This window comes from Podarcis pityusensis, assembly GCF_964106645.2.
Source record: "Podarcis pityusensis genome assembly, chromosome: 1".
Lineage (NCBI taxonomy): Eukaryota > Metazoa > Chordata > Lepidosauria > Squamata > Lacertidae > Podarcis > Podarcis pityusensis.
This window is the reverse complement of record NC_138028.1, coordinates 121,670,249-121,685,342: the sequence shown is the minus strand read 5'-3', so window position 1 is coordinate 121,685,342 and position 15,094 is coordinate 121,670,249. Positions and strand designations below refer to the sequence as shown.

The window sequence follows — 15,094 nt, the reverse complement described above, 5'->3', positions numbered from 1 at the left end:
CAGGGGTGCACAATCTTCGGCCCTCCAGATGTTTCTGGACTACAACTCCCATCAGCCCCAGACAGCATAGCCAGTGATCGAGGATGGTGGGAGGTGTAGTCCAACAACATCTGGAAGGTCACAGGTTGTGCAACCCTGATCTAGGTTTAGATGCTGAAAAGGACCAAGGCTGCAGTCCTATACACGTATACCTGGGATTAAGGCTCAGTGAACCCAATGGGATTTACTTCCCAGTAGATAGGCATGCACTGAGTTTGGTGCACAATTGCCATACGGACACAAATGCAAGTGTAATAAATAAATATACACACATGTGGACACAGACTGCGTGGGCTCTTGTGTGTCTGACTATAAGAACTGAAAAAACCCAGCAACAAGAAGATCAGGAGCAACTGGATTGTGTTTATGAAGCAAATAATGTTGCAACACAACAAAATCCTCCCACTTGCCAGGTCAAACTGCTTCCTGTTTCGGAGAGGAGCCAAGAATAAAATAAACACTGCGGTGGGTCACTTCAAGTTCCTGCTGAGGTCAACAAGATTTTATCTTCACAGCTTTCAACATAGAAAAACAATTTTTATTTAGTTCTATTTTGCGAGAGGATTAAGTTCCTACTTCCTCTGCTTGTTGAAGAACCGAAACAGTTTACTTCTGCCTGACAACTCAAAGGGAATGGAACGAAGCACGCTCACATTAAAAGTGCTTTTAATGTCACTTTTATGCAGGGGTAGCCAACCCTGTGCTCACAATATGACTACAACTCCAATCATCCCCAAAAATTGGCCATGGTGGCTGGAGCTGAAGGCACCAGATTAGTTATATCTGTCTTTACGCAACACACAGACAACTCTATTGCTTTTGCCACAATCCCATCTCTAAACTTCCAGACTTTTGCAAGATGCATCGAGGAGATCTAACTCTTTTGCTTTGACACTGCTGTGCATTTATATAGGACCCCTAACCATTAGGTCGTCGTGACCGACTCTGGGGTTGCGGCGCTCATCTCGCTTTATTGGCCGAGGGAGCCGGCGTACAGCTTCCGGGTCATGTGGCCAGCAGGACCAAGCTGCTTCTGGCAAACCAGAGCAGTGCACGGAAACGCCGTTTACCTTCCTGCCGGAGCGGTCCCTATTTATCTACTTGTACTTTGACGTGCTTTTGAACTGCTAGGTTCACCCCGTCACGGGGATTCAAACCACCGACCTTCTGATCGGCAAAGTCCTAGGCTCTGTGGTTTAACCCATAGCGCCACCCGCGTCCCTTGTGCATTTATATAGCGTATTTCAAATATCAAGAGCAGTTCACAAGCGTTTTCTGAAGAGAATGTCGGGAATCTGTTGAGAAATTCTCTTAATTGCTTCATATTCAAAAGGATCTCAAAGCCACGTACAGAAAACAGACATCAAATACAAGAGAGTAGAATTTCAGAACTATCATATTGCAGACGGGTGAATTTGCGTGGGGAGAGATTGCTAGAAAAGTGACTTGCTCAAGGCCACTGGTGAGCTGATGGGAGAGGTGAGAGAATTGAAACAGCAAATGTTCCTAGCTTGGGTAACGTTACCTTCAACAGTGAAAGCGAGATCCATAACTTCACCGTGGTGCCAGTGCATTGTGGAGTACGTGTAGTCATTCTTGTGATTAAAATTTCTCCTAGTGCGGGGGAAAAAACCATTCAATTTAGGGCAAACTTTCCAAGTTAGGGATCTTGAGGAGGAGGACTGGTGCACAAAGAGATACATGAAGCACCTTGGGAAACGGCTAACCTATGATAATTCTTGGGTTCTAATTATATTCTCCTGTGCTTTGCATACAGAATAAAAACATGGCACTGAGATTCAGCTAAAGAGCTCTGTTGGCATCAATAGGCTGTCACATGGGGACTGCTCACCAGAGAGGAAACTGCAAGCCTAACGGTGATGGCGCATTCAAAGCCCAAATAAAATGTGGTCCACCTGCATTGCAGTCCTTTCCAGGGGGATGTACATCCCAAGGTGTATTCCAATACACATGGTGCATCCATCCTCTCCCTCGGTTACTTGCCCACTGACAACTAAAACTGGATTAAGGCCAGGAGCCTCAATACCAGGTCTTTTACCAATAACCATGAGAATGGTCTGTAGGCAGATGGTGCAACCCTACTACTGCAACTAAGCCCCGGGAACCATATGTAAGCTACTCTTGAGTTCTTTGGAAGAAGACTGGACTATACATGTAACAAATAAATAGCCCTTGCTCACTTATAGATATGCACTCTTGCCACTATTCAAGTATGAAGATTTAGAGTAAATATTTCCAACAACTATTAAATTGTACAGCAGGCCTCTTCTCCTTTGCCTCCAGCTGCCCCAGGTGAAGAATATCTTTACCACTCCATAATCAACACCTTCTAAGACAGAAGCTTTCTCTGCTGGAATCAGAGGCTCATTTTATCGCAAGCTTTGGCAGGGAGGAGAGGCCAAAACTGTGCCTTTGCACTGCAGACTTGCACTGCAAGATTACAGCAAGGCAGGATATACATGCTGATCAGAAAACCACTGCCAATAGCAGCTGTCTCACCACAGCCGGATTTTGCCATCGCTGTGTCCGCTTGCTATGCAATCTTCCGTTGGGTGGCAGGCTACGCAGGTGAAGAAGTCACTTATTCTGGATTTCCCATCTACAGAAAAGCTTCAAAAACAGGAGTCATGGCTTTAAGTTAGTTTGGCTGGACTGAGCTGAAAGAAATGTCAACTAATCCCTGGCTGCTCAACAGTGCAAGGAAGGTGGATGGGGAATACCTTTCCATTTCTGGGATGTACTAGCAACCATTGCATAAATCTCTCCCCCCCCCCGAAGCATTTCTGATGCAGTAGTATCTGCCACTAGGAACATGCAAGAAGAACACATGCTCTTTCTGTATAACTTCAGCAGTTTTCCTTTCCATTGTGCTCACTCTGACAAAGTAAAGGTAAAGGTAAAGGACCCCTGGACAGTCAAAGGAAACTATGGGGTTGCGGTGCTCATCTCACTTTTCAGGCTGAGGGAGCCAGCGTTTTCCACAGACAGCTTTCCGGGTCATGGAGCCAGCAGGACTAAACTGCTTCTGGCACAACGGGACACCGTGACGGAAGCCAGAGCACATGGAAACGCCGTTCACCTTCCCGCCGCAGCAGTATCTACTTGCACTGGCGTGCTTTCGAACTGCTAGGTTGATGATCTCTGGTGGGCTAGGGACAAAGGTGAGAGCTGTTTCCTGGTTCTGTTGGATCTCTCAGCAGCTTTTGTTACAATAGACCATAACATCCTTCTGGACTGTCTATAGGAGCTGGGAGCACTGTTATACAGTGGTTCCGCTCCTTCCTCTTGGGCCGTGTCCAGAAAGTGGTGGTGGGGGATGAGTGTTCAGATCCCTGGGCCCTCACTTGTGAGGTGCCTCAGGGTTCTGTCCTCTCCCCCATGCTTTTTAACATCTAGATGAAGCCGCTGGGAGAGATCATCAGGGGGTTTGGACTGGGTGTTCATCAGTAAGTGGATGATACCCAGCTCTACCTCTCTTTTAAATCAGAACCAGTGAATGTCTTGTGTGAGTGCCTGGAGGCAGCTGGAGAACGGATGGCGGCTAATGGATTGAGGGTGAATCCTGACAAGACAGAAGTACTGTTCTTGGGCACAGGGGGCAGGCTGGTGTGGAGGACTCCCGGGTCCTGAATGGGGTAACTGTGCCCCTGAAGGACCAGGTGTGGAGCCTGGGCGTCATTTTGGACTCACAGCTGTCCATGGAAGTGCAGGTCAATTCTGTATCCAGGGCAGCTGTCTACCAGCTCCATCTGCTACGCAGGCTGAGACCCGACCTGCCCGCAGACTGTCTAACCACAGTTTTGCATGCTCTAGTTATCTCCTGCTTGGACTACTGCAATGCCCTCTACGTGGGGCTACCTTTGAAGGTGACCTAGAAACTACAACTAATCCAGAATGCGGCAGCTAGATTGGTGACGGCCACCGAGACCATATAGCACCGGTTCTGAAAGACCGACATTGGCTCCCAGTATGTTTCCAAGCACAATTCAGAGTGTTGGTGTTGACCTTTAAAGCCCTAAACAGCCTTGGCCCAGTATACCTGAAGGAGCGTCTCCTCCCCCATTGTTCAGCCCGAACACTGAGGTCTAGCCCTGAGGGCCTTCTGGTGGTTCCCTCACTGCGAGAAGCAAAGCTACAGGGAACCAGACAGAGGGCCTTCTCGGTAGTGGCGCCCGCCCTGTGGAATGCCATCCCACCAGATGTCAAAGAGATAAACAACTACCTGACATTTAAAAGACATCTGAAGGCAGCCTTGTTTAGGGAAGTTTTTAATGTGTGACATTTTAATGTATTTTTAAACTTTGTTGGAAGCCACCCAGAGTGGCTGGGGAAACCCAGCCAGATGGATGGGGTACAAATAATAAATTGTTATTATTACTAGGTTGGCAGGAGCTGGGACAGAGCAACAGGAGCTCACTCCATCATGGGGATTTGAACCGATGACCTTTTGATCAGCAAGCCCAAGAGGCTCAGTGGTTTAGACAACAGCACCACCTGCGTCCCTACAAGGTACAGTCAGGACAGCACATACTCTGTATGCAGAAAGTTCCAAGACCTCCAGCTATGGCTGGGAGAGAATCCGGTCTGGACGTATTAAATGATTATATAGAAGGCAGCTTCTATTGCTCCTCCAAGCCTTATCCTATGGGATTTACAGTACTATCACTGGTTCATTTTGTTTTTGTTGGCATTCATTTGTCTCAAGAGACAATGGAGTGCGCTGTGTGTGTGTGTGTGTGAAGTCAAACCTGGATAGTGTGTATGGAGATCCTGGACTGCCCAGACGACAAGACCCCCCCCCCCCAGCCTCGCTGTGGTCCAAAGGAAAGCAGAGCAATATGTTTGGCACCAGTTTGGCTGCAGGAGATGCCAGAAGGAGGCACAAAGGCACCATCCACTTAGGAAATTCCACTCCACATTTGTATAGGGTTTACTCCTTAGCAGATAAAGGAGCGGGGGCACTGTTGTCTAAACCACTGAACCTCTTGGGCTTGCCGATCAGAAGGTTGGTAGTTTGAGTCTGCACGACGGGGTGAGCTCCCGTTGCTTTGCCAGCCTAGCAGTTCGAAAGCATACCAGTGCAAGTATATAAATAGGTACCACTGTGGTGGGAAGATAAATGGCATTTCCTTGCACTCTGGCACTCATCCTGCTGTCCTGTTGCACCAGAAGTGGTTTACTTTCACCTTTTCCTCTTTAGCCTTTCCTTCTCCAAAGATATTAATAGCTGGGAGATATCCAGCTAAGTCATATTCAGAATAAATCCCCTAAAGTCAATAGAATTAAACACATTGATTTCAATTGGTCTACTCCAACTACAGTTTGGATATCACCATGTGGGTTTTTCTTTTCTTTTCTTCATTAATAAGCATAAGTGTTATCAGGGCTACGGACACTTCTGTAAGGAACAGCGAATTCCTGGCCAGTTCAGAAGCAACAGATGCATATTCAAAGCAGCAAAGCAATTACTAGCTGGAGTTGTCTGCCCTCACCTGTAAAGCTTCTTCTTCCTGAAGAAACAGACGACGAGGTGACCGCCGCAAGCAGATACCACATATTCACCCTGTTATAAACAAAATATAGTTTAGTACATACCAGAGTCCAAGTGGATTAAAATGTATGATAAAAAAAAAACATGTGATGGGCAAACTGCAGGAGACAGACAACTGCTATGCAAGTCAGCTAAAGCAGCACAATGGTATATTTGCAACCAGTGCTTTTTCCCTTCTAAATCAAATTCAGACATTTCCTCCATGGCTTTTACCCAGAGTGATCTCAAGAGAAATGATGGCTAATTCAGGTGCCCTGAGATCTGGATCGAAAGCGGAGTTTAAAGAAACATAGCAAAGATGCTGAACACGGGTGTAGTCAGCCTAGCTGCTGGCGGCAAACCACAAGGTTGAAGCTCCTTTGGCTCCACAGAACTGGCCATGTGGTTCTTGGTATCCTAAGACATAGGAGTGTACCCAAAGGAGTTTTGGGCTTGCGTTTTACAAAAACATGCCATACACCCCACTGCCTTTTGTTAACCTGTTTTTGGAACAGGAAGTGTTTCCAAAACAGCCTGAAAAGCAGACCTCATATAAAAGTGATAAATTCCTTTGAGAACACAACAGGTAACAGATAAAAAGGTAGCTCTTTGGATACCCCCTTAAGGCAGAGAGAAATACAGGTATTTTGTGTCCAGGGTCACAAATAAGGAAGTTTTAGAGAGGAATTTCTTCCCAACTGTACAGAATATGACAGTTACAGCAGAACACCTACGCTGTAATGCGGTAAAGGATTTTATGGTAGTTAGAAAGCCATCCTGGCAGTGACTGACTATTCTGTCCACATTTCATGGAAAAGCAGAGAAAGCGGAAGGGCCTCTGCATTGGATTGGCAAAATTTCTGAGATTTTACAGTGGGCAGCCAAGGCAAAGAGGCTAGGAATGCAACGAGTAAGGCTGTGGTCGGAGAACAGGCTAAGAAGAGGGTGCATGCTCTAAGAGCTGAGGAAGTAAAGAAGGATGATTTGACATCAAGTTTGTGCATGCAGACCTCTAATATGATATACTGAAAGAAAGAAAGAAAGGGTATATACTTCTCTTCCAAGCGCTGTACATTTGGGTGACTGGCTTACACCATCCAAAATCAATTCCAGCTCACTGGCTTCTACTTCCTGACCCGGTGTTTTGGGGATTTTCAGTGAAGCTAGCTGAAATGGACCTGATGGAAACAAAATTTATTTAAGTTTTAAACCAATTATTCTCATATAGATGAAATAATAATAATTTTTGATGACATCTAACTTTTATCTCATTCATTAGCATGAGTGCAATTAGGCTACAGTGGACGCTCGGGTTGCGAACGTGATCTGTGCGGGAAGCACATTCGCAAACCGCAGCGCCGTGTCTGTGCACACGTGGGTTGCGATTTAGCGCTTCTGTGCATGAGCCGAAACCCGGAAGTAACCCGTTCCAGTACTTCCGGGTTCGGCGTGGTACGCAACCCGAAGCGTCTGTAACCTGAGGTATGACTGTATTTTGTTGTATGGCCTTTATTTATCATATTTGCACCTGGTTGTCGTCCCCAGAACTCAAAGCGACATCAACAATGCTGCCTCATTTTATTCTCCTAACAAGCCTACACAAAGACTAAGTGTACTGTGAATTATAGCAGCATTTGTGGTTCAGTGGCATAATTCTTGCCTGCCATGTGGGAGGCCCAGATTTGATTCCTAGCCAATGCAGCAACATGCCTTATGAAACTCTGGGATAGCTCAGTCGGTAGATCATGAGACTCTGAATCTCAGGGTTGCGGGTTCAAGCCCCACGTTGTGCAAAAGATTCCTGCATTGTAGAGGGTTGGACAATATGATCCTGGTTCCTTCCAACTCTACAATTCTATGGTTAAATAATATTTCCCCCCACAATGCTCGGCAGAAATTAACACGCACTGTGCAAACTTTTATAGTTACAGACAAAATTATGGCAATGTATATCTCCCCAACATGATGCCCTCCAGCAGGTTGGCAAAAGCTGATGAGCACAGTGTTTCATTTTAAGCATGATGGCCACACTAAGATAAGGAGCGTTAAATGCATTGGGGCAAGCCATTCCTACCATTAAGTTCTTTTAATCTGCGGTTCATCGATCCTCTAAATAAAATACCTGTTTGTGATACAGCAGCTTATACTAAAACACCTAAAGCATTCTTCCTGTGCTAGGCAGTGAACTGGAATAAATCTGTAATCCCACTAATTTGGGGGTGGAATTTGCACTCACGGTAACAGTGCACCTTGTCCCCTATTCGCAAAGCTGTTGCATGCAGTTTTGTTAACACATTCTGGGCTGTGTAGTCCCAGCCCACCTATTCTGCACTGATTAGGCTTTCCTGTGTCAGCATACCACAGATAGTGCTGATATAGCAGTCACTGGATATCACCCTAACCATAAATGCTTACCAGCCAGAAAAAGCAGTTCACGGGACTGGGCTTCAAGTTCTGAGCAGCATATATGACATCTATGCCTCCACGCTCCATAAATGTTCAAATCCAAAACAACATAGTGTTTTAAGAAGTCTGCTTAGCATCTTTTTCACAAATTAAGAAACCTATTTCTACTCCTCTGCTGTCCTACAGCACAGGGTGGTCCAACTTTTCATACCAAGTGGGATGCAGGAGTGCTGCCACACACTGAACTAAATTTCCATATTGTAAATTGAAGTGTTCACAATACATTTAATGTTATTTAATATACACAATATATGTAATTAAATATATTTAATTAATATATGTAATTAATATATTAATTAAATATATTTAATTAAACACACAATTAATAGATCTAATTGCTACACAAATTTAATACGCAAACAGATGCATGTGCTTTTGTTAGCAAAATATGACACACTTTTTAAAAAAGGTTTTAAGATGTTATCTCTTGATTGTTGCTGATGACTGCCATTAAAGGCGGACCACCCTGCTATAGCAGGAGCATTCAAAACAAACAGGGGACCGGATTCAGCATTCTCTGCCAGCCTAAGGGGTGTTGTGCTAGTGTAAGGGCAAGAATTATGGTTGCACGATATAAAATACAGCGCAACCATTGTGCTAGCGGAAGCCTGTTGTGCAACAGGTATTGGAGCTGCAACCAGGCATTAGAACCATGCTGGCTTCCTATGCCTTCTCTTGCACAAACTTTTCCACTACCGCAGCTGGTATACCATTAGGGGACTTAAACTTAAGTGATACATAAATTTCCTCTCTGGGAATTTATTCCTTATAGGGATCCTACCCCATCCCCCATCACATACAAAATTCTATTTTAGGTATACTTTTATGTTCAGCATTGAACTCACGTATACTTTTATGTGGAGTTTACATGTATTTTATTTTGTTCACTTTTGATATGGTCTATACTAATAGTCTATAATAAATAACCAATCCCTAAGATGTGACGAAGCTCCTATGTACCCCACTTCCCCCCCCCCGGGCAAGAAAAAACAGCAACAAAAGGGGAAAAGAATTTCTTTATCCTGCCTTTCTACTTAACAATAAAACCCGCAAAAAGGCTCGCAGTCCTCATGTTAACAACAATCATAAAAAACAAGATGTAACAAAATTACAAGAGCACCAATTATGACATACCTGATCTTTCATCATTATCTTTTGAGATGATAACAAACACCGAATTCTCAGATCCCGCAAGTGCATAGAATGCAAAGAGTTTGAACCCAACAACCAATGTCTGTAAGAGAAAACACACACATACACAAAATCAATCTCTTTAGTCTCATCTAAAAACTAAGCTGAAAACCCATGCAAGTTTATACAACCCTGCTAGTTAGAAGGTGTGGAATGGGTTTTTAATTAGGCACAATTATCAATAAAGTTGTGCATACAGTTCAGGGATGGAGAACCTGTGGCACTCCACACGTTTTTGGACCGCAGCTCCCATCAGTCCCTGTCAGCATGGGATGATGGAAGTTGTAGTACATCATCTTCCTGATGACCACAGGTTCCCCATCTCTAATGCAGCTCATCTCAGTCATGAATCATCAACAGAAAACACTGTCCATTCTAAGCCTTCGTGGATAAGAAGATAAGAGATCCTGCTTATTAGTCTTTGAAGCTAGACACTCGTATGCTGAAAAGAGCCCATTGGCTCCCCTACTCCATTGCAATGCATTTACATTGCAATCCTATACACACTTGGCTGGGAATAAGTCCTGCTCAACTTAACAGTCTTAGTTTTGAGTAGCTATATTGAGGATTCCACTGTAGATGCAGTTAGTGATGACTCGTATCAACCAAGATGCCACAGTACAGTTTGCATAGCAGTGGCAAAGCATATCCAGGTCTGTAAACAGAGCATTTACTCACGAATCACAGAGATTTGTTTTATTCACTCCAATACATACTATTTCATTAATCTAATGAGAAGCCCATGGGCTGCTATGGAGAAAGAACAGATGCAAAGAAAACATAACAAACCTTGATGAGAATGCCATCCATAAAATCCCAGAGTTTAATAGTGCCATCTAGAGACCAGGAATAGAGCTGGTGGAGAAAAAAAAAAGACATATTAAAATGATTTGTAAGGTCCTATTCTGGTTTATCTACAAAGCATTTTGATTCTTAGCAGTGCTGATTACTCCCTGTGTATGACAAAAATGCTAACAAAATGTGAAGTGGTTCTAACACCTTTGAAAAAAGCTCTTACTACTTATTTAATTAAAACTGCACATGTTCTCTGCTGAAGATATAACACACAAGCACATGTACGAGAAAAACAGCCCAGAGATGGGATGATAATCAAAATCAACTATGATGCAGACAAAACGACTGCGACGTAAGTCCAAATAAGTATGTCCTAGCGCCGACCGCTCTTAAAAGGGAAGAAATGTATTCTATGAGAAACCAGAATACCAGCAGAGATGTAGCTAGTCACATCACTGAGCAGACTGTTCCACTAGTTGTGTCTGTCACATAAGGAAGATGCAGCCTTGAGTCCTTTCAAATTCTTATGTCCATAAAGGACAAGATATGAAGCAGCATCTCCATTATAGATCTGCACATGAGGGTGAGAGAAAAATGTTATCTAAGTTATGGAGACCTTGGCCCAGGCAGGGTTTTATAGGTTTTCCACCAGCATTTTCAACTGGGCCAGGAATTGATAAGAAACTTTTGCAGAATAGGTATAATTTGCTCCATTTGAGCTATACTCATACCTGGCCATAATCATGGATTTGGCCTGGGATTACAACAACAACATATCACAACAACAACAACAACAGCAACAATATATCAAATTTCTATGCTGCCCTTCATTCAAAGATTATAGGGCAGGTCACCGTTAAGCACCAGCAAAATTACCTAGGATATTTATCCCAGTTTTCCCTTGAGTGCCAATTTTCTTTCATAAATGTGAGTGTTGGTGCCCTGATGTTGATTAGGACCCTGGCATATGTGGGGAGGGAACTTAAATCCTTTGCCCTCTGCTATGGTCCCTATGTGGTTCTGAAATTTTGCAGTGAAAAAAGAGGCTCCAGTGGGAGCTTCCTTTCCCTCTTGTAAATTGCTGTCTCAGGCCCTCTAATCCAAATTGCCCCTCTCCAAGCAAGTTGGGGGCGGGGGAAAGTTTGCACTTAATGACAATTACATTACATATGCTGCTTGTAGTTTGGCTCTAAGATAGGACTAGCATTGCTAAAATTTTAACAACCTGTAGATGGTTTCGGGGATTCAACTGGACTCCTGTCACTATGTTGCTGTGACCTTGGAGAACATGCAGACATTCTTCTGTAGCTGTACTGTAGACTTTCACATAGTCACCAGAAGCACACAAAAGGTATCTATAAACAATGAAATCAAAGCCAGAAATCAATTAAAAGGCATTTATAGTACTTGACAGAAAGAACATAGGCTAACTTGGAAAATTCTAGAAGCATATTAGATAATATTTGTCCATTTTCACATCCAGCATTACATGTAAAAGACCAATTCCCAACTGCCAAAGGTACAGGAAAATCAGACTATTTTTCAGTATGGTCCAGTTCATATCTAATGCATACAATACCAAACCATGAATGTGCAGATATGCAAGTACTCTCAGTAAAAATTGTAGCTGTTTTACTCTTCTTCCAGTTCTCCTACTGCCATGCTATCTGGAGCTAATTTTGGGTGGGAGTTAGCAACTGAAGTCATGGGCCCGTAGCTTGTCACCTCCAGACAAACCGTACATGGTAAGCAGAACAAACCTTGGCTATACCAAACCAAAGCTGAGTTTGGTGCAGAGCAGGACAACTGGGGGAAAGAAGCGATGTGGCCATGATTCCTGCAAGTGCATTTTAACCACTGGTTTATCTTAATGATACACGTGAACCAGGTCATGTAGTATTTAAATGCCACGTGTAATGGCATTTAAATACTAAACACAAGCTGCCATGCGTGCCTAATATGGAGACAGAAAAGTGAAATATAACTGTTTAAAAATAATATAAATATTTTTGTATTTTGTTTCTCCAAATGATAGCAATAGACCAAAACACGCTTTTTATAAACATGTTGGCATTAATATACACGGTGCTTAGAGTAGAATAAAAGGAGTTTACAGATCAATTTTTTGATTGGGACAGGGATGAAACATGTTGACAAGAGGGAATGGAAGCAAAAGATAACTGGAGAATGAACTGTGTTGCATTTATTACCATGTGGTTTAAACACATTTTTGTCATAGTTCCAGGAAGTCTAAGGACTGTTAAAAAGGCCAGTTTATCAGAAGCCTCTTTTTCTCTGGATTGTTTGTACCACATAATATATGCGCTTTTCAAAACTCTAAGGGGAAAAAGGTATGGGCTCAGTGGTAGAGCAGAAGGCCTGGGTATAAGACAATTTCTTATGCTGATCTAGTGTAACACTCCTCTCCTCATTCATTACTTTCACTGTTATAAAGATCTTAAAAGCTTGCCGATACTGGGGCACAAATCCCCATGAAGAAAAATTCAGTTTTAACAGAACATACCTATCCCTACATTTAATCGGCAGAATCAGCACCACCACAGTTGCCACACAATGCCCGTTCTGGATTTGCAATTATATTTTGATAGTTTAGTGTAGCAGTGCCTGCGCTTTGAAACTCCCTGCCTGTTGAGCGCAAACAGGCGCCTTTGATGTACTCATTCCGGTGCCCGCTAAAAATATTCTTGTTCCGGTTGACAGCTGGGGTCATCTTAAACCTGCTTTAGTGTTTTAACTTTTGTGTATCTTAGAACATGGCAGTAAATTTTTCTGGGCATCCTTTTCTTTTTTTAATTGTGGTAGTCGTTGTTGTTTGAAACCATAATTTTTAGGAAATTAAAAAGGGAAAAGATTGGAACAAAACCAACCTAAACAGTGCACCTCAGACTGTGTGTGATCCTACAGCCCACTCAGCCTTATGTAGAAAAACCCACAAAACACGACGGGTGTGTGTGTGTTAGTGGGTTGTTTTTATTTTTGTTATGTATTTTGCGTTTCTATGTTGGTGATTTTATGTTGTAACCGCCCTGCGACTTTCTGGAACACGGTGGTATACTATTAATTATAGCAATTATATATATTAATTATTATCACAACAACAATAAAGATAATGAGTTGCATCGCTTGTCTTATAAAGGTAAAGGGACCCCTGACCATTAGGTCCAGTCATGACCGACTCTCGGCACTCATCTCGCTTTACTGGCCGAGGGAGCCGGCGTACAGATTCCGGGTCATGTGGCCAGCATGACTAAGCCGCTTCTGGTGAACCAGAGTAGCACACGGAAACGCCGTTTACCTTCCCACCGGAGCGATACCTATTTATCTACTTGCACTTTGATGTGCTTTCAAACTGCTAGGTGGGCAGGAGCAGGGACCGAACAACGGGAGCTCACTCAGTCGCTGGGATTTGAACTGCCGACCTTCTGATCAGCAAGTCCTACGCTCTGTGGTTTAACCCACAGCGCCACCTGCATCCCAATTGTAATTATTATTACAACAACAATAAAGATAATGAGTCTCATCGTGTGTCTTATAAATAATAATAATAAAGTGTCTCAGCGTGTGTCTTAATAATAATAGAGTCTTGGGGTGTGTCTTAATAAAAATAATAAAAAATTAATAATAATAGTCTCAGAGCACGTCTTAATAAATAATAATAATAGTCTCAGCGCGCGTCTTAATAATTAATGATAATAATGTGGAGTCTGAGCACGTGTCTGAATAATACTAATGATGTGGAGTCTAGACGCGAGTCTTACTCGGGAGTAAATTCAGCCGCGTTCAACGGGGCTGAGGCCGCAGCCCCGCGGCTTAAGCGGTTCGCATTCCTGAAAAGCCCCCACTGATCCCCTCAGCGCCACTCACTTCGAATCGGCCGAAAAGACCGCGCGGCTCCCGCTCAGCCAACTGCCGCCGCAGCGAACCACGCGGAGCTGCTCGCGCGCCACCATCTTCCCTCGGCAACCTCCGACCTCTGACCTCCCCCGACCAGCCTCGCTCCTCCGGAAGAAAGAGTAAAAGCTCCGTTACCGCTCTAGCCCAAACCTTCCCTTACAACTCAATAGCACCGCTCTGCTCCTCCTCTTTCCGCTCTCCTGTCACGACGTTCCAAGGGGTTCGACCCGTACTTCCGGTTTTCTTGCAATTGAAGCCGAGAGAAAACAAAAAAGGGGACCATAGAGATGGAAAGGAATGGGATAGAAAGAGCTTTCAAAACAGAAACCGGAAGAGTGACGCTCCTCTTTTTCTAGGCTCTATGGACTGAAAGTCCGCGTCAGGGTCTGGCAATCGGCTCCCGGCCAGGAAGAACGGGGCATAGAGCTAGAAATGGAAGAGTTACGCATTCCTTATTTTTGCATTAGGCTGAGTTGGGTCTCCATCCCGCACCCAATGCTACGTGTACAGGGTTTTCACCATAGATACGTTAATTGTGCAAAACGACGCAATATAAAGAGTTCACGATTAAAGGCGACTTTCCTTTAAATAAAAAACGTTTAGTTTCATTCATTCATATTGTTTTTAAGGGAGGCGGGGCGGCAGCCTCGTGGCATTGCGCGTTTATTCCGCTTGAGTAAGGAAGGGGATAAACGGCGTGATGGTCATTGTGTGGTTTTTGTTTTACTTGACGCAGGGGGTGTTATAAAGCAGGGTGTAAAAGATAACAATAACCCGTTGATGGAAGCCGTTCTGGGGATTAATTATAATGATAAATGAAGAATAATAATTTTGTTATTTGTAGCCCCACCCGTCTGGCTGGGATTAGAATTGGAGGCACTCTTTTAGCTAAAACAAAATCATGGGTGGGTGACTTTTTACACTTATAATCTTCTACACCAGCGATTCCCAAGCTTCTGTGTTGTGACACGTTAGTGTGTTGGCTGCATTGCGCAAATGCTCCCTGCGCTCCTCCTGGGGCTGGAAAGGGGCTAGCTTAACCACTGGTTTGCTATTAAAACTGAATTACTGTGTCGCCAAATGATGCATGTCTAAAAAGTGTGTCTCCAACATGAAAAGTTTGGAAAGCTCTTCTCT

General features: G+C 43.7%; 1 protein-coding gene across 2 annotated transcripts in view; it reads right to left on the bottom strand.

Annotated features, from left to right (window-relative positions):
• WDR75 (WD repeat domain 75) overlaps positions 1 to 14,078 on the bottom strand; it is a 32,749-nt gene extending 18,671 nt beyond the window's left edge. Inside the window, exons 1-8 of one of the 2 annotated variants that reach the window (XM_081023913.1) lie at positions 13,928 to 14,078; positions 11,268 to 11,397; positions 10,037 to 10,102; positions 9,191 to 9,290; positions 6,644 to 6,768; positions 5,553 to 5,623; positions 2,560 to 2,670; positions 1,565 to 1,653 (exon numbers count right to left, since the gene is read on the bottom strand). In XM_081023913.1, the coding sequence (XP_080880039.1) occupies positions 1,565 to 1,653; positions 2,560 to 2,670; positions 5,553 to 5,623; positions 6,644 to 6,768; positions 9,191 to 9,290; positions 10,037 to 10,102; positions 11,268 to 11,397; positions 13,928 to 14,013 (778 nt within the window). In that variant the 5' untranslated portion in view covers positions 14,014 to 14,078. Of the gene's footprint in view, positions 1 to 1,564; positions 1,654 to 2,559; positions 2,671 to 5,552; positions 5,624 to 6,643; positions 6,769 to 9,190; positions 9,291 to 10,036; positions 10,103 to 11,267; positions 11,398 to 13,821 lie in introns of both variants that reach the window. The other variant, XM_081023914.1, reaches the window with a different exon arrangement.
• Between the last annotated feature and the right edge of the window lie 1,016 nt (positions 14,079 to 15,094).